Source organism: Aulonocara sp. 'chitande type north' Nkhata Bay, linkage group LG9 (genome assembly GCF_057382095.1).
Source record: "Aulonocara sp. 'chitande type north' Nkhata Bay isolate Kocher_YH1m ecotype deep benthic linkage group LG9, A_spYH_male_GT1.1, whole genome shotgun sequence".
Lineage (NCBI taxonomy): Eukaryota > Metazoa > Chordata > Actinopteri > Cichliformes > Cichlidae > Aulonocara > Aulonocara sp. 'chitande type north' Nkhata Bay.
Window position 1 is genome coordinate 12,056,546 of NC_141352.1, and position 19,526 is coordinate 12,076,071.

Here is a 19,526-nt window from a genome sequence, read left to right on the forward strand (position 1 = left end):
ATTGTCTTTATCTTGGACAGCATCCGCCTCTCCGACACCACCTTGAGGGAGTCCAGCTCCATCCCCACAACATTGCTGGCCTTACGGATTAGTTTATTAAGTCTGTTGGCATCTGCGACCCTCAGCCTGCTCCCCCAGCATGCAACAGCATAGAGGATCGCAATGGCCACAACAGACTCATAGAAAATCCTCAGCATTTTCTGGCAGATGTTGAAGGACCTCAGTCGCCTCAAAAAATAGAGACGACTCTGGCCCTTCCTGTAAAGTGCTGTGGTGTTTTTAGCCCAGTCCAGTTTATTGTCAATGTTTACTCCAAGGTATTTATAGTCCTCCACAATGTCAACACTGACCCCCTGGATTGAAACAGGGGTCAAGTGTTTCCTGGTCTTCCTGAAGTCCACGATCAGTTCCTTGGTCTTTGCCACGTTGAGCTGCAGATGATTCTGCTCACACCACGTGACAAAGGAGTCGACCACAGCCCGGTACTCTGTCTCATCATCCCTGCTGATGCATCCAACCACCGCAGAGTCATCAGAAGACTTCTGAAGATGGCAGGTCTCTGTGCAGTGGCTGAAGTCTGTGGTGTAGAGGGTGAAGAGGAAGGGGGAGAGGACAGTCCCCTGTGGTGCCCCTGTGTTGCTAATCACCTTGTCAGACACACACTGTGGGAGACGTACATATTGTGGTCTTCCTGTCAGGTAATCAACAATCCAGGACACCAGAGAAGCATCCATTTCATCACTAACTGTGTTATTTAAAGACTGCATGAAGATCCTCTGCAGGTTAGTGCAGGATAAACAGGTTCGTTTGCTGAACTGTGATGGATTTAAAGTAAAGAACAGTGTGTGACTGGTGCACAGTGACTGTGGTGCTCATGTCACAGTTAGATTACATCAAGTGTAGCAGAGATTCATTTAAACTGAAGCTCATGATGCTGACATTCATTCACTGAGTTCCACCTTCATACCAACAGTATAGTGTCTAATATAAAGACAGTGTACTGTCAGTGTAGAGGATGGAAATCAGCCAGGACAGCTCATGAAACATCTGCTGACATCTGGTTGAATTCAGTTGTGTACATCCACAGAGAGCAGCAGGTCAGCTGATCACAGCCTGTACTTTAAGAAAATCTACTGGAGCTCTCAACAGAAATTATTGTGAGCTGTGATTCTTTTCCCCACGCTGAGCCACTACAGCTGATTTTAGGGTTCCCACCTGCTCAATCCCACTTTAACCTCCTCCCTGCTCATGTTCCTGTTTAGAGGCAAAGTCACCCTCTACAATGTAGGCAACAGAAAATACACATATGTTTTATTTTCCTTCATTTTCTACTTAACTGATTCAAACAGAGAACCTTTATTAGAAATAAATAGTTTGTATTTGATCTACTAATCTTATTTTATTATTACATTAACAAAGCACAAGGTTCAGTTAACTTTGGATAAAAACATGTGGTTAAAAAGTTCTTCAAGGAGCTACTTTTACTTTTTTACTCTGATTACATTTCAGAGCATTTTTTCTTTTTCACTGTTACTTAAGTAAAGAAGGTGAATGAATATTTTTACTGAAGTATTTTTAACACTAATATCTGTACTTCTACTTAAGTATAGAGTAAATGTACTTTTGCCTCTGATCAATTCTATAATATTATTTATATCAGTGATGGCCAAATGAAGCTTTCTGAAACACTGAAGCTTGTATTGAAAAAGGTTCATTACTCAAAGCTTTTCAACACAGTCCTCTTTGGTGACATCTGCTGGCCAAAAATATGAAGAGCAGCTTGAATCTACAAATTATAATATAGAGCTTCATTATAATTGCCCTCTCTACAGAGCTCAGCTGAGAGCTTCTGTCTGATATCGGGCTGCTGTTGTGGTGCTTTGAACGTGTATTTTTTGGGGTCATGAAAAAACTGTTAGGTTTAATGTATGTGTTGTAGGTTGCCATTTAAAAAGCTACACAATGCCATTTAGAAAGCTAGAATGCTTCTGTTTGCTATCTAGGTAACCCACGCATATGACTACGTGCATGACATTGATAAGGGGAACAAGCAGCCTTGAGAAGAACAGATTCTACCAACAACAATCTGGGAGAGCTGCACTCTCATCATATAACCACACACAATGTATAATCACGTTTGCACAGCACAATCACTTCGTAACCAGTTATAGTAGTTTCTCATAGGTAATACAGCAACAAGCTTTATGAATATTCATGTGTGTAACCAATAAAAACAACCTGCAGGGGGAAAGCAAGTTGAAGTGGGTTGAGACAACTGCTTCCCCCTCGCGAGTGAAAACTTGAGCTCTGTGTGACCTCGTTCCTGAGTGAGTTTCTGTTTATCCAGCAGTATCAGGGGTAAAACTCTGACAAATTTCCATTTGATTATTAATAATGTTGATGAATAAACCTTCCTGATTTTAACATGTGCTGTGGTCTCTAAAAAACAACATAATATACAACACAGTCATATAACAGGTTGGGAGGATGAGAGTTTTAGACGTGACTGATTATTTGGTGAAACTGTGATATTTTCCTCACCTCCTGTGTTGAGCTCATTGTTTCCTCTGTAGTGACTCAGCTGAGTCCAGATGGCTGAAAATGTTCCTCTGCTGCTCCGTCAGACTCTTCTCCTCCTGCTGATCAGCTGGGACACAAAACAGATCTTTGTTAGGCTCCACACTGCACTGAAGAGTCAAAGTGTCTCATATGTTCATCTGACAACACAAAGTACAAGTTTCACTCTGATTGCTTGTAGAAATCTTGTGAGACGTGTTGTGCTGCAAAGTGAGGAAACTCTCTCACTCACTTATACTTCAGGAGGAACTTTGTGACATTGGCTCTAATATTCTAAGCAGCCCTTTACTATGACAGGGCCAGAAAGTCCTATTTGAAGGTTTGGGAGAAGGACCATGTTAAAGGTGGATTGGGGTTTATACACTTTGTTATGATACAGGTAAGGCTGTAAGAGCCTGAGGTGGTGTCCTGAATGAACCTCTAAAACCAGTTTTCAGCTAACGACTCTGCTTCAGTCTGGAAAACAGCAACTACAAGTTTAAAGACTCCATCAACAATTCACACCCAGCAACAGCCTGAACAGCTCCTCCTGTGGTTTCCACAAACAGGGACAGACCTGTTACTCCCCCACCCCACACTTTCCACACCTTCAGTCCCACCACCTCCACTATTCCCCAACAACCACTGATTAAAGCTCATTGATCAAATGCTGTGATTGCAGCGACTCACTCACTGTTGTCGGGATGAAATATTATTTACTGTTACTATTCATAATCATTAGTAAAGCGCTATATAAAAATACAGGCCATTTACCATTTACAGGCCATTATTATTATTGTTGCATCATTTATGATTTATCATTATCACTTCATTGACACATTTATTGAAACTGTTGATGTTATGTTAAAGTCTGTATTTCAGGTGTTAGTATAACTACATTATAATCTTATATACACATATAAGCTCGGTCAAGTTAATTAATGGTTTGAAGCTACAGCCGGCGCGAGTTCGACTGATCTATGGAGCAAAGTTCAAGTTGAAAGAATTGCCCTACATGTTTACAGTACAATTTACCACATATTGAAGGCTGGTGTGTATGCTCAGCAGCCTGCTGCATTGAAGTTTGCCTGGTAATAGATGACTCAAACGGAGTCAGGAAGTATCCGGTTGTTCAGTCTGACGTCACTAGCCGTGTCTGGGCCTAAACTCCGCTGCAGGTCCATATATCAAATGATCACTATGGCATTACTGAGAGTTGAAAAACTGTCTAAAGTCTTTCATCTTTAATAAAATGATCAGCGTTCTGCTCTACCAGGTGTAACAATTGAGTTTAACATCCAGGCATCCATGAAAATGGAATTTATGACATTTAACGGAGTTAGAAGTTAGCAGGGACTTAGCTCGCTAGCTTCTATCTAAATACAATATAGCATGTCCTGACTGTGGGGTTTTGGAAACAAATTAAAACGTACAGCTCTGTTATCACTTCCAGCATAAATGAAGACAGAAAACTAAACAGCAGTGACGTTTGTAGGGTTACTGAAGTTGGGCTAGCTGGTATATAATGACGTGCTACGTGACCGCTAGCAACACAGCTATGTTAGCATAATATAAACAAGCTAACTTTTTTTCCACTCGATAAAAGTTAACGTGAGTGTTCTCGGTGGTCAGGAACAAATGTAATCGCATGGCAGGATGCTGTAAAAGGACCAAACTTTTTTAGAATATGTCCTCGCTGGAGTTACTGGAACATGCATCTGCGGTGACGCATATTACAAGTATAAATATCACACCCACCTATTGTTCGCGGGAGATCGAGGCTGATGTTTTGCAGAGCCCATCTTCACCACATATATGTGTTTTAATAAAATCATTTGTGTTGACCCACTATGGACTTTCAGTCGTATGTCTCTTCTCAAATTCGAACCACAACACTGAACGGTAATCATGTCCATTGATTAATGAGCTTTGATCAGTGGTTTAAGTGCTTTCCTTCCTGCTTTGACTGCAGCTGTGTTTGACACAGGAAGACATTTTTACATTCTTCATGATTATACTTTATTCTTTTTGGGGGAAGTGCAGCTTTAAACCTTCACATGATTCAAGTCAACCCAACAAATCAATCTGAACGATCACAAGTGGGAAAAACTTCTGTAGACAAAATGAAATCAAACCCAACATTCAATCCACAACATGATTAAAAACATGATTCTCCCAAATCACAAAGAGCTGCACATTAACCAACACAATATATTTTTATTCTCTGTGCTTTCAAATATGAACACTGTTTACTTTCATCTCTGTTTCATTAGTTTTTGTTAACATCTTCCTGTGAATCACTTTACAACAGCCACACTCATTAAAATGAGACTTTGTAGGAGTTCACTTCCTCTCATGTGTTCATCCACAGCAGCTGGACTCTTCTCTCAACGTGTTCACAATAAACTGTGAACAGACACCGAGGAGAGCAGCAGAAGACCTCATTCAGGAGCTAAACTCAACATGAACTGAACTCACAGTAAAGTTAGCTCGGTGCTTACCTTTAGATGAGCCCACAAACCGAGAGAAACTCCGCGATGAAGCTGCAACTCTTTCCAAACACAGGAAACAGATCAGGGAGCAGAGACCCACGTGGTTCACGCTGATCTCAGCTACGATCCAGGAGACAAGGGTGGGCAGATCGATGCAGATATCGATCCAAACGGTGGTTTAGTTTGTTTTATCATCCAAATTCCCTACTTTACTCGCTTAGGACGAAACGGTAGCTCCGTCTGTGCAAACTGTGTACGGCATATGATCCCGGAACAGGCTTCTTCTTCTTTATATTGTTTGCACCATTTTGTTGTTTGGCGGTTGTTAAACAACAAAATGGTGCATTACCGCCACCAACTGCTGTGGAGTGGAACGTCGACACACAAATCCTCCCTAAATGTATACTCTGTTTTAAAAACTGGAATAAGACCTTAAAACGTTCACTTCTTGAACCCTTTTGCAGTAAACTTACATTTTGAACAGCGGGCGCGTCAACATTATCCCCCTATTCAGCTTCTCGGCGACTCAAAGGTTTGACAGTCACCAATACTAGTGATCAAACCAATATTTCCAAATCTTATTCCAGATATGACCACCTCCTCTCTCCTACTCGTTCCTGTGCTTCTCATTTCTCCTACCCTCCTTAAATTTCTTTCTCCCTCCCACTGTTTTTGTTATGTTTCCTTTATTTCTCGCCTTATTATACTCGTTATCTGTCTGACAGAAGTTAATAGCCAGTTCAGTTAACCCCATGTTTTGTGGCTTTCTTCACAACTCTGTCGTTTCATTTCCTCTGACTCCATAGTGAGCTGGAATCCATAAAAAGCCAACTATAAGTCCCATCATGTGTATTTCGTTAAATGTTTGCTGAACCTCTGTTAGTACATCTGCTCTACTTTCTGAGTGGCTACACTGTAAACTGGCCAATGAAGAGCTTCAGTCTGAACAAATGCCTGATTGTAACGGTCACATGTCTTCTACCCACTGAACAGCTGACAGTACTGGAAGCATTTCTCCAGTGTGTACTGACGGTCCACCATTGATCCTTTTCAGGGACTACAAATGCTACCCCGGTTTGACTGGCTGTATTCTTTGATGCCAGCCCCCAGGCCTCTGGTAGAGGACCTGAGCTTGAATGATAAACCACCTGCACGGGCGAGAGGGGAATTTATCATCTTTCTGTCTGGTTGGGGTTTTTTTTAGCATCTATTTTTTATTATTTGGTAAGAGTGAATTCTGGTCCACACTAGTTAGTGGTGGCAATGCCCCACCTCCTTATTTGCAAACCGTCAAAAAAAGTGAGCATGCACCAGGAGAGGAAGACTGTGTCCAAATTCAGGGGATTGATACTTGAAATGCCGTATTTGTAGGCAATTATGTCACAGTGATGCGATGAAGGCTTTCCAAAGTCGAAGAGTCCTCCGAATGTGGTGACGAACGTGTCCTACTTTTCCACACATTTCAAGGATGGGTCTGGTGTATCCTTTGTGGCCCACCATATCCGAGGATTCACTGCGAGTCATACAGGAGAATTTTTCCTCATAAGAATAGCAGACAAAGTAGGAGTTACTGCTGGAGAGGAATACACTATTAAATGAAGTATACGAAAATCTGGTCGTATAAAAGTTACATTTTTGTAGTGGTTGTGTTGTTAGACTTTGGGCATTTGCATATGGTTTTTTTTTTAAATTAATATAATCTTTGTAAAAACTGCTCGTAGACTCGCTTGTATGGTGGGTCCTGTGATTTTTCATGTATTGCCGCTAACACACAGCTGATTTAGATTTTTAGAATTAACCTTTTTGTGATATGCTTTGGTACCAAAGAGCAAACGGCTCAATTTATTAAAATCAGGCAATAACAATAACCTCTTCACTGGGGTGAAGAATCCAGCCACTGTGGCATGGAGGTAAAAGAATAAATCAATTTACACATCATATTGATTTGGGTACGGTTTATTAACCCTCATGCTGTACAGAACCTGTGGTGTCCAGATTGTAGATGGATTTAGGGATAGATATTTGATGGCACCTGTGTGTGAAGTCCAATAGACTTGGACATAGAGGATTGGGTCAGGGTCCGAGGATTCGTGCGATCTAAGGCAGGATCAATAACACAGTTTAAGTAACCACCCAATATTAAAAGATGGCGAAGGACCTCATTGAAAGCCACACGGGCCCGCGCTGTCTTAGCAGTGTGGTTGGTGAACACAGAAATGGTCATATTATTTATCTGAACCGTCTGCAGCTCCCTGGCCTTCTGGAGAATCCTAGCACAGTCCGCGTAATAGTGCAGCTTCACAATCATAGCGCGGGGACTGTTCCATCTCCGTAACTGTGCTTCTGAGGCCAGCGAATTCCTGCTGCATGGTCATTATGTCTGAGGAAAGGTCAGTTTTTAGTTGCTGTATGTTGGACCTGATAGACGTGAGATTCTCTGCAAATGCTGCCGTCAGTTCCTTTTTAAACAGTGCTGAAATTTCTTTACGAAGTTCAGAGAAGAGTTCAGCCTTCGTGAACGTCTCCGTATCGACGAGCAGCGTGTTGGGCGACCCAGGCAGTGGCGAAGTTTTACCATGAGGCGGGGATGCAGTGTTAGCAGCAAGCCGCAAGTTTGACTGAGAGGTGTTTGCGCTCTTATTAACCTTACGCGACATTCTAAACGCAAAAAGCAAAAACATTCTTGTCTCGGAAATATACAAAACAGTTGATATATCAAAAAAACCCCAAAAAAACGTCAAAATGTACTTGGAAATACTCGATAATAACTAGACTCTGTAGGAACTACTAGGGGAGGTAGGATCTAGATTCTGTGTTTTTAACAGAGGGGTTACCTCAGCATGTTTAAAATAGGACGGAACACAGCCTTGCCTCAGTGAATTGTTGATGATGGATAGTAGTGTGGGACCATTGCTGGTGAGAGTCCCAGACAGGACAGAGGGAGGTAATATATCTAAGGAGCATGATGAGGATTTCATTTTACCTATTACTGCAATTAAGTCATTGAGTGTGTTTGGAGAAAAAGAAGTAAATGACCCGGGACAACAAGGGGCATCTTCATAAGGGGAGGCACTTGAGGAGATTTTGGATCTCAAGTCCATCAACTTATTTACAAAGTAATTGAGGAAAGTGAGGTTGATCTGATCACAACCTGGTGCACCTTGTCCCTGTGTATAAGCCCTTAGTGCACAGGGAGCCACCAGCCACCCGCACAGTGCAGAGATGGTCAGAGGAAAGCGAGGAGGCTCTTAATGACTGTTTTGAGTCTACTGTGTGGGAGGTGGTCTGTGAAACCACGGAGAGGACATCGACAGCCTGGGGACATGCATTACAACAAAACAATGTTGGCAAAGTCTGGAGAGGCCTCAGAACCATCTCAGGGTACAAACGTCAGAACTCTCTGCCTGGCAGGGATGTGAGGTGGGCAAATGAACTGCATCATTTCTTCAACAGGTTTGATTCATCCATGAGGCAGTCTCCAACATCGGCTGCAGACTCACCCACACCCACTGCTGCTGTTCCACCTCTGACACCTCAGATACTTAACACCTCCTCTACTCACCCTGGTCACTCCTCCCCACCCCCAACAACAGCATCCAATACACACTTAACACAAGGCTCCAGCCTGCCTCTCTCAACCACCCAGCTTAGGAGGGAAGTGAGGAGGATTAAAGCCAGGAAAGCTGCAGGTCTAGATGGCATCAGCTCAAGGGTTGTCATGTCCTGCGCAGACCAACTGTGTGGGGTGATGGAGCACCTCCTCAACCAGAGCCTGAGGCAGCTCTGGAAAACCTCCTGTGTTGTACCAGTGCCAAAGACCTCAACAGCTATGGGCCGGTGGCTCTGACATCCCACTTGATGAAGACCCTGGAGCGGCTGGTCCTGGCTCAGCTTCGGCGCCTGGTGAGCTCATCACTGGACCCACTTCAGTTTGCCTAGCAGCAAAAACTGGTTTGCAAAAAGGCTGCAACTTCAGTGGTGTGGCTTTGTTCCGTCAGATACACAACAAAGCACTATTTTTGGTAGCACATGCTAGCGGGCCGTCGTTATTACCGTGTTTTTTTGGAAAATACGGCACACTTAAAATCAATCCTTTGATTTTTCTGAAAATCAACAGTGCCACTTATAATCCTGTGTGTCTTATGTATGAATTCTGGTTGTGTTTACTGACCTGGAAACGATTTTATGTAGTACACGGTGCTCGAAAAGGTTTTAGTATGACTTTTCTAAGCTACGAATCCGCACCGCTTGATGGATTGTTGGAGCATTACGGCTATCGTAGGCAGGAGCCTCGCGGGGTGATAAAAACTGTGCTTCAACATAATATTACCGTATTGTGTGTGTATAACCTCCTTTTAAGTTTTGTGGATATTCTACATGGTTATGCTGAAGATATGTTGGCCATTTTCCACTGGAAATGCCTTTTGGTTAAACTGTCAGCAAGGAATTAGCATTTGCACTGTTAATTTTTATATAACTGTAATGCACATAAAAACAGCTGCTTGTTTATGTGAAAATACATTGATGGGGTTTTTTGCACTAATAAAGTTGTAAAGTATTTTGTCTCGTGTCAATGATATCGTCAGTCACCTGGATTTTAGACTACCTCACTGACCGACCACAGTATGTGAGAACTCAGGGCTGTGTGTCGGAGAGGGTCGTCTGCAGTACGGGGGCCCCACAGGGAACCGTTCTGGCTCCGTTCCTCTTCACCATCTACACTGCAGACTTCTCCCACAACTCCACCCAGTGCTTCCTGCAGAAGTTCTCTGACGACTCTGCAATAGTCGGCCTCATCACTGATGGGGACGACAAGGAGTACAGTACAAAAGTGCATCACCCCATCACTAGGAGTCCCAGGCTTCTACCTTTCTACCTTTAAAACCCGCCTTCCAGCCAAATGAAGCTTTAGCTTCAGCCAAGTGGAAGCTAAATTGGCTAGTCATTCATATGTAAATTAGGTTGTTACCTGGGAATTCTGGAGGGAGGGGAGTGGGGGTGTGTGATTGAGGGGGTGGGGGAGCTGCTAAAAGCTGTGAACTTCCTTTTGTGTTCACTTTGATGCATTCTCAATCATCCATGGAAATAAATCTCCAAAAGTCACCAACTTGGAGTGTTTCAGTTTGCCATCTTAGGGAGAAATCAACACACATGGGTGTATGTCCTTTGTTGCTGAGATTTATTGATAAAAACAGTACAAAAAACCAACCATTTATACACATATTTACAAATAATAATAAAAGGTGAGTGAGTACATTTCAACATTTTCAACATTATACCAGTGGTCTGATTGATGCCACAATGGATTGCCCTGAAGAATTCTGTGGTGTACGGACCTCCTCTCCAAGGAAAGAAAATGCAGAGAAGACTCACCACTCAGCAGGCCTTGGAAATGATCCTGAGGGAAGTCGACCCTTGTGACTCGGATGGAGAAGACCTAGAAGTTCAGCCGGATTCGGACTCAGAGCTGTCTGATCAGTCTTCCGGTTAGTTTCATTTCATGTTATTTCCTAATACATTTCAAACAAGTAAGTGGATGTAGTTAGTAAGTAAGATATTTCAGACATTATTCTGATACAGAGGAGGAGGAGATACTGGAATTATAATTAGTATCTATTAGGGATGGGTATCGAAAACCGGTTCTTGTTGAGAACCGGTTCCCACTGTTTCAATTCCTTGGAATTGTTTGCCATTTTTGCAAACGATTCCCTTATTGATTCCAGTCGCCCCGAATGACATCACCACGTTGCGGAGCGTCATTTACCTGGCAGGAAACATGGCGGCTCAAACGCTAAAAAGTTTGATTATACTTTACGAGAACGGATGACAACAGGGCAACTTGCAATACTTGCCAAGTAGATATTTCATTTAAGGGAGGAAACACTACGAATATGCAAAAGCATTTCCTCACAAAACACGCGATGACCTTAAATGAATGTCGTGTTTTTAATTCCGCTCCGGACTCGTGAATCTCAACCCAGCAGCAGCGGTAACGTTTGCACGTCCTCTCCCGTTAATGCGGCAGGTAAATAATCAACTAACAGTGCATATTATGTTAGCGCGATCTGCCTTATTACAAAACCTGCCATTACTGTGCATTTAGGTGACCGTGATGAGAGAGACAGAGTCTGGCTCAGATGCTGGCAGTTCTCGCTGCAGTCTACCGGTAGCGTCTCCTTTCAGGCCAGGATAGACGAATGTCACCAAGCAGTGACTCAGTTTGTGGTCAAAGGCTTGCACCCATTTGCCACAGCAGATGCCCCCGATTAACGGTAAGTGAATGTGTTTAATTGTAGGCAGGGACCTGATCTGCTCAGTTCTTATATTTGCTTTTATACTTTTATGACTGTTTATGTCTAAATTTTATCTGCCATGTTTGCTATATATACATTTTTCTTATGTTTTTTTATGGTATTGTTTACATGTTACTGTAAGTTGACCTTGATGGTCTGAAAGGCGCCTATAAATGAAATGTATTATTATTATTATTATAAAAGAGGAGTGACTCAAGGCTTTGTGGACTGGTGCCAGCAGAACTACCTCCAGATCAACACTAGTAAAACCAAAGAGCTGCTGGTAGACTTCCGCAGGCACTAACATCCCCCACTGCAACCACTGAGGTCCAAGGTATGGACATTGAGACTGGACATCTACAGGTACCTTGGTGTTCATCTGAACAATAAACTGGACTGGACTCATAACTCAGACGCCCTCTACAGGAAAGGGCAGAGCAGGCTGTACCTGCTGCGGAGACTCAGGTCTTTTGGAGTGAAGGGCCCACTCCTGAAGACCTTCTATGACTCTGTGGTCGCCTCAGCCATCTTTTACGGTGTGGTCTGCTCGGGCGGCAGCATCTCTGCTGGGGACAGGAAGAGACTGAACAGGTTGATCAGAAGGGCCAGCTCTGTTCTAGGATGCCCTCTGGACCCAGTGGAGGTGGTGAGTGACAGGAGAATGGTGGCTAAGCTGTCATCCCTGTTGGACAACATCTCCCACCCAATGCAGGAGACTGACGGCACTGAGGAGCTCCTTCAGTGGCTGCGGCACCTACGATGTGGGACGGAGAGATTTCGCAGGTCTTTCCTCCCCACTGCTGTCAGACTCCACAACAAAGACTTCAACTGACTAAGCACACACATCCACACATGTGCAATACTCTTTCTGGCATCGTTGTATTATACTCAATTGTAAATAGTATTTGTATTCTATTTTATTCAATTGCATGTATTATTTCATTCTATTCTATTGTGTACAGTATCTCATGGATATATTATTCCAGTGTTTTTTCTTAAAATTTTCTATGCAACTTTGCACTGCCCACTGCTGTAACAAAACAAATTTCCTACGTGTGGGACTAATAAAGGTTATCTTATTTTATGCAACCAAGACTACATATCTCCCGTACTGGCATCCTTACACTGGCTGCGAGTTAGGTTTTGAATTCATTTTAAGATTTTATTATGTGTTTTTAAGGCGTTGCATAGGTTAGGACCCTCAAACCTTTCTGATCTTTTAAATTTGTTCACTCCTATAAGATCACTGAAGTCTGTGGATCAGATGCTCTTAGCTGTCCCAAGGTCCAGATTAAACACAGAGGATAAGAAATCTCTGGCCTCTCTTATCTGGAAACAAAATTAACAAAATTGATTGAAAAACCTGTTGCAAAAATTCCTTTTTATTTTGTTTTGTGAAGCTACAAACTGATGAACTAGATTACTGGTAGAATGATGTATAAATTAAACATGATTTGCTGTCTTATGCATATTGTATTGATGTATCATGACCAGTGATGTGCAATACCACTGATTTCCTTTCTGATCCAATACCAAGTAAAATTCAGGGTGGTATCGACGATACTGAACCAATACCTAGTAGAAAAACGTATATTTTTTTTTATTGTATCTCAAATTTTAGCGTCATCATGATTACAGGACATCAGACTACTTGTTCTTATCACATAATAAAGCTGAATTCATCATGGCTCCTTTAAGTTCAGTAATTACTATGTCCTCTGCCTCATGTAATTAGGAGTTGGTGTGTAGGAGCCATTTTTCTTATTTCCCTGTCTTTAACACTACTAGAAGGTTGTATTTCATTTTATGTACTGGTTATGGCAGAGGTAGGTACGGGGTTATTTAAGGTCAAGGGTAATTCTGTCCAGGTGTTGCTGATGAGAAGGGGAAAACCATTTCCTACTGTGCTTAGTCTAGTTACTTGTTGTCTGTGTTTAAATGGAACTTTAAATGGACGTTGCAAAGGAAATAAAAGTCCCCTTAGGCCCCCTCCTTGATTCAGAGTCTTTCCCTTTTGACGTAAATGGTCTCCTTGACTCTGGTCTCAAACCGGCGTTCCTCCCTGTCCAGGATGTGTACTTGTGTTCCTGGAGGACAGGCGGGTCCATGGACCAGTCCACAGCTGGACACCGTACTTGGGTTAAACTGCCAGTGAAACTGAGGCCACAGCTCAGGACAATAGAAGATTGAAAAATGCTGCCTGGTCTAATGGGTCTCAATCTCTGCAACGTTCAGCTTTCAGAATTTGTCTTAAACAGCATAAAAGCATGGATCCATCCCACCTTGCATCAGGAAAACATTGATGAACTTTGAGCAAATGAAACCACAACTTTAAAAAATGAATTCCCAAAATTAATTGTTTCGACATCTTAAACACAAAATCATAAGTTTTAATACCTACAGCAAGTTTAAGGAAAAATAAATTTTTTTTAAAGATCTTTCAACCTTTTTTCTCAAATATAAAACAGCTGATGACACTGACATGCATCTTACTATGATGGGAGTGATTTCAGCCCTGAGTGATCACGCTGATGTTTGCACAGAGCAGACAATGAAGTGAATGTTTTGGCACATTGGTAACAGTGAAACAGTTTATTAGTAACGTGGGATCGTTTGTGTTTGGAGTATGAACTGAGATTCTTGAAGCTCTTGTCACACTGGTCACAGCTGTAGTTTTCTTCCATGTGTGTATGTTCATGAAGGTTACGATTAGCTGAATGTGCAAAGCTTTTGTCACAGTGTCTGCACTTGTATGGTTTCTCTCCTGTGTGGCCTCGTTTGTGTCTTTTAAGGTTGGTTGCAGTAATGAAAGATGACCCACACTGATCACAGACGTGCTTTTTAACCCCACTGTGAATCAGTTCATGTTGTTTTAATCCACTTAATGTGCTGAAGCTTCTCCCACATTCTTTGCAGTATTTCAGTTCTTCTCCAGTGTGTTTACGCTGATGTACTTTTAGACTGTCTTTTCGACTGAAAGCTTTTCCACAAAGGTCACAAACAAAGTCTTTCCCACCACCACGGTGATGACAGGGTTGAGAACTGGATCCATCTGTGTCGCTCTGCTTCTAAACAAAGACACAAAGACAGTGTAAGTCAGTCCTTAAACATTTTTATCCTGAACGTCGCCTGAAATAAAGAGCAAATAAAAAACAAACAAAATCATAACTGAAATGAAAATCTGAATAATCACTCAGAGCTGCTTTTTCATGCAGTAGAATTGCCAAAACATCAGAATCAGTGAGCTGCAAACTTTCAGCCCCGACTGTGTCCGTGCTGTCAGGTGAGAAAGGCGACAACTCACTGATTCTAATCCGCAGGTCTGCGGTTTGTGCATAATCCGTGTACCTCCTCTAGTTTACTGTTTGAGCTGTTTGGTGGTTGTCAAAATTTTGTGAGGTTTCACCTGAGATTCGGGCGTTTTGGGAAAAATAAAATTATATTAAAAAACTCGATTCAGGATTTTAATGAATTGATGTCACGTTATCCAAGCCAGACTCGATTTTAATTGGTAAATCGATTATCAAAACCCACCCCTAGCTGAGACAGTTTAATGAGCAGAGTTGTTCCAAACAGTCAGGCTAAAATGACAAGATAAAAATATAATATAAAAACATACCTCACAGTAACTGCACTTGGAGAGTCTCTTTCTGGTGTGGATCTGTTGGTGTCGTCTCAGGTGATATGGAGTTTTAAAAGTCTTCTCACACAGGTCACATTTATAAGGTCTCTCCTCAGTGTGGGTAAACATGTGTTGTTGTAACTGCGTGTTGGTTATAAACTGTTTGCCACACTGTTCACAGCAGTACACATCATGTCTGGTGTGAATGCGTAGGTGTGTATTTCTGCTCTCAATCCGGCTGAAAGTTTTCCCACAGATGTCACAGCTGTATGCCTTAATTCCAGAGTGGGTAACTAGATGCCTCTGTAAGTTGCTACTGTGAGTAAAAGCTCTCCCACACTGATCACAGTTGTACACTTTAACTCCACTGTGGATGAGTTGGTGTGCTTTTAGGGAAAGCTTCCAGGAAAAAGACTTTCCACACAAGTCACAGCTGAACGGTCTCTCTCCAGTGTGGATGACCTGATGCTGTTTTAGTGAATCCTTCCCAATAAAACCCATCCCACACTCATCACAGGTGTGTTTTTTCTCTCTCTTTCTTCTGTGAGGTTTGTCGGCCTCCTGAGAGCGCTGACTTCTCGCTCCATGTTGGTCCTGCAGTGACAGAGATACAAACAGAGGCAGTGAGTGAAATGCAGTCGTGGAACAAACTCAACCTTCAAACTCCCTCCATTAACACTAGTTTTAAACCTGAAGGTGGAGTGTGGCACCAAACACCTTAAAGGTCTCTTATCCCCACCTGCTGGTAGTTCTAACACATTACATCCAACCTGGTGTTAAAAATAATTCATGACTGTTCAAACACTCTAAAATATTTTTCCTTTTTTTCCTTACTTTTACTCCCCACAGAAAAAAAAGACTTTCTACTCATTATATTTTCAAAACAGACTTTTTACTTTTGGTTTGAGGAATTTGAGGGGAGTTATTTCATCACTAAAGGCATCAAACTGATTTGAGCCTGAAAAGTAACACATGAAAGAATCCTGATCGTGTACTAATCACCAGGGTTTGAAACATAAAAAGAGATGAAAGAGGCAAAACTGTGAGTCATAGTCAGGAGTTAAAGTGAGACGTTGTTCTTCTTTCTTTTTTGCACAGCACCTGAACAAACAGGTAATTTCAAATGCAGCGTTTCTATCAACAAACATCAGCAAACACACAAACTGTTTGTGTGCAGTTTGTCTCACAGTGTGTTGCTGGCTAAAGGTCCAGCTGCTGTACATCACAGGGAGAGAAAAGGAAGAGAGCTAACTTCACTCAGAGATGGAGAAAGATAAGACACACAGGACAGGAGAGGAAGAAGAGAGGTTAGATTTAAAGGGAAGGACTGCTCAGTGGGATTTGATCAACTGGAGATTAAAGCTTACATGTAAGTCCTCATGTGTTGAAATCAGATATTGGGTCTGTACATGTTACATTATGGTTTTTTTTTTTCAGATTATGAAACATGCTGCAAAACAATCTGAGGCAGATTAACTGTGCCGCCTCAGATGCAGCCTTTTCCATGCAGTAGAATTGCTAACATGCTAACACAGTTTAATCTGCAGAGTTGTTCCAAACAGTCAGGCTAAAATGACAAGATAAAAATATAAATACATACCTCACAGTAACTGCGCTTGGAGAGTCTCTTTCTGGTGTGGATCTGTTGGTGTAGTCTCAGGTGATGTGGAGATTTAAAAGTCTTCTCACACAGGTCACATTTATAAGGTTTCTCCTCCGAGTGGGTCAACATGTGTTGTTGCAAGCTTGAGTCTGTTGTAAACTGTTTGCCACACTGATCACAGCAGTACACAAGATGTCTGGTGTGAATGCGTAGGTGTGTATTTCTGCTCTCAATCCGGCTGAAAGTTTTCCCACAGATGTCACAGCTGTATGCCTTAATTCCAGAGTGGGTAACTAGATGCCTCTGTAAGTGGCCACTTTGAGTAAAAGCTGTGCCACACTGATCACAGCTGTACGCTTTAACTCCACTGTGGATGAGTTGGTGTGCTTTTAGGGAACCCTTCCAGGAAAAAGACTTTCCACACAAGTCACAGCTGAACGGTCTCTCTCCAGTGTGGATGACCTGATGACGTTTCAGGTGACACTTGGAAATAAAACCCATCCCACACTCGTCACAGGTGTGTGTTTTCTCTCCCTTTCTTCTGTGAGGTTTGTCGGCCTCCTGAGAGCGCTGACTTCTCGCTCCATGTTGGTCCTGCAGTGACAGAGATACAAACAGAGGCAGTGAGTGAAATGCAGTCGTAGAACAAACTCAACCTTCAAACTCCCTCCATTAACACTAGTTTTAAACCTGAAGGTGGAGTGTGGCACCAAACACCTTAAAGGTCTCTTATCCCCACCTGCTGGTAGTAGAAACAAATTACATCCAACCTGGTGTTAAAAATAATTCATGACTGTTCAAACAGTAAAATAATTTTTTCCTTACTTTTACTCCCCACATTAAAAAAAAAAGGACTTTCTACTCATTGTATTTTCAAAACAGTCTTTTTACTTTTGGTTGGAGGAATTTGAGGAGAGTTATTTTATCACTAACTGTGTTATTTAAAGACTGCATGAAGATCCTCTGCAGGTTAGTGCAGGATAAACAGGTTCGTTTGCTGAACCGTGATGGATTTAAAGTAAAGAACAGTGTGTGACTGGTGCACAGTGACTGTGGTGCTCATGTCACAGTTAGATTACATCAAGTGTAGCAGAGATTCATTTAAACTGAAGCTCATGATGCTGACATTCATTCACTGAGTTCCACCTTCATACCAACAGTATAGTGTCTAATATAAAGACAGTGTACTGTCAGTGTAGAGGATGGAAATCAGCCAGGACAGCTCATGAAACATCTGCTGACATCTGGTTGAATTCAGTTGTGTACATCCACAGAGAGCAGCAGGTCAGCTGATCACAGCCTGTACTTTAACAGGGCTCTAGAGTGCGACCAATCTGGTCGCAAATGCGACCAAATTTTTCAGTGGTGCGACTAAAAAAAATATTTGGTTGCACCTGTGCGACCAACTGTTCGGGTAACAAAAATAAAATAAAAATCTCTGCAACTCTCTGTGTGGTCAACAACAGACACACATTATGCCCCTATCGTGGACTAAACTAGAGATGGACCGATCCGATATTACGTATCGGTATCGGTCCGATACTGACCTAAATTACTGGATCGGATATCGGAGAAAAATAAAAAATGTAATCCGATCCATTAAATATCACGAAAGCACCTCACAAAACTTGCAACACGCCGTAACTCACCTCAGAACGTTAGCACGTCGGAGCAGTATGCATCACGTGATAGAGCGGCTGTGGCATGCGGGACCTGTCGGTGGTCTGGATAGCATGTGGAGCTTCGCTAGCAACCTGGCATTTCATCTCCGACAAAGTTATCCCGAGAGAAGTAAAGCAAGTGTGTAAGTCCATCTCTGAATGTTTGTAAAGCATTCCTGCGTTAAGCTTAACAAACGATATATGGAGCGACTGCCTCTCCTGCTGCTACTTCAATCGTGAAACTGCTTAACGATCAGCTGATCGGCTTTTCTGTCGCGAGTCCGTGTCTCTTGTTTGTTTTTGGCCCACTTTGCACCAGAAAGAGGAAACCAGCGGCTGAACAACAGCAGCACGTTTAAGCTTGATCAGCTGTTGTTAGAATTTATTTAATATTACTTTCTACACCAGGATCTTTTTCTACGTAGCTGACGCTGGTAACTGTGCAGGGGCGGATCTAGCAAAGTTTAGCCAGGGGGGCCGATAGGGCATTAACAGGGAAAAGGGGGCACAAAGACAGACTTTTCTTTCTTATTCTCATTTAAAATGTCTAGCTTTTAATAAATAATTATCTGACACCCAAAGTTTTAATTTGATGTAAAATGAATAGAAGTCAATTACTGTATATTCTGTCTCTGAATTTAAAAGTCTTCTTAAAACATATTTATTCGCTGAAGCCTTTGGCATTGATTAGAGGGGTTGACTCAATTTGTTTTAACATGTTTTAATTTATTGTATCTATTTATTTTATCGTATCTCATTTTAATTTTCTTTACGTATGCTATTAACATGTACAGCACTTTGTGAAACCCTGGTTTTATGTTAAAGTGCTTTAGAAATAAAGTTGGTATGGTATGGTATGGTATATAGTGACTATTAAGTCTAATATATATACCCTAGTAAGCTATAGTACTTTTTCCTTTGGGTTCAAGGTTCAAGGTTCTTTATTTGTCACATGCATAGTTATACAAGTATAACACACAGTGAAATGTGGGAAGGTACCATCTGTGCAGTCTGCAATTTTGTTGAAGAAAGATGTTGAATCTATTTAATATTTCTTGAAAAATAATTGATTTCTGTGCATTTTTTTTTCACACTGCATCAAATTAAGGTTGATTACGTCGATTAAGCATCATGAGGTGGAGCGTGAGGGGTGGTTCCCTATTTTTTATTTATTTATTTTTGTTGTTGCTGGGAGTTGGAACCCTATTAGTTAGGTTGCTTAATATTTACGCTAAGTACTCTTTAAAATACCAGAATAGGGAGGATGGTGTAGGTTTAAGTTTATTAGATTGATCAGTA

The 19,526-nt window shown here is 41.9% G+C and overlaps 1 protein-coding gene across 2 annotated transcripts in view; it reads right to left on the reverse strand.

Annotated features, from left to right (window-relative positions):
- LOC147321737 (uncharacterized) overlaps positions 1-19,526 on the reverse strand; it is a 32,611-nt gene that overhangs the window by 10,018 nt on the left and 3,067 nt on the right. Inside the window, exons 1-2 of one of the 2 annotated variants that reach the window (XM_086305854.1) lie at positions 5,058-5,342; positions 2,542-2,647 (exon numbers count right to left, since the gene is read on the reverse strand). In XM_086305854.1, the coding sequence (XP_086161980.1) occupies positions 2,542-2,559 (18 nt within the window). In that variant the 5' untranslated portion in view covers positions 2,560-2,647; positions 5,058-5,342. Of the gene's footprint in view, positions 1-2,541; positions 2,648-5,057; positions 5,343-14,960; positions 15,558-16,563; positions 17,161-19,526 lie in introns of those variants that run through there. The other variant, XM_086305855.1, reaches the window with a different exon arrangement.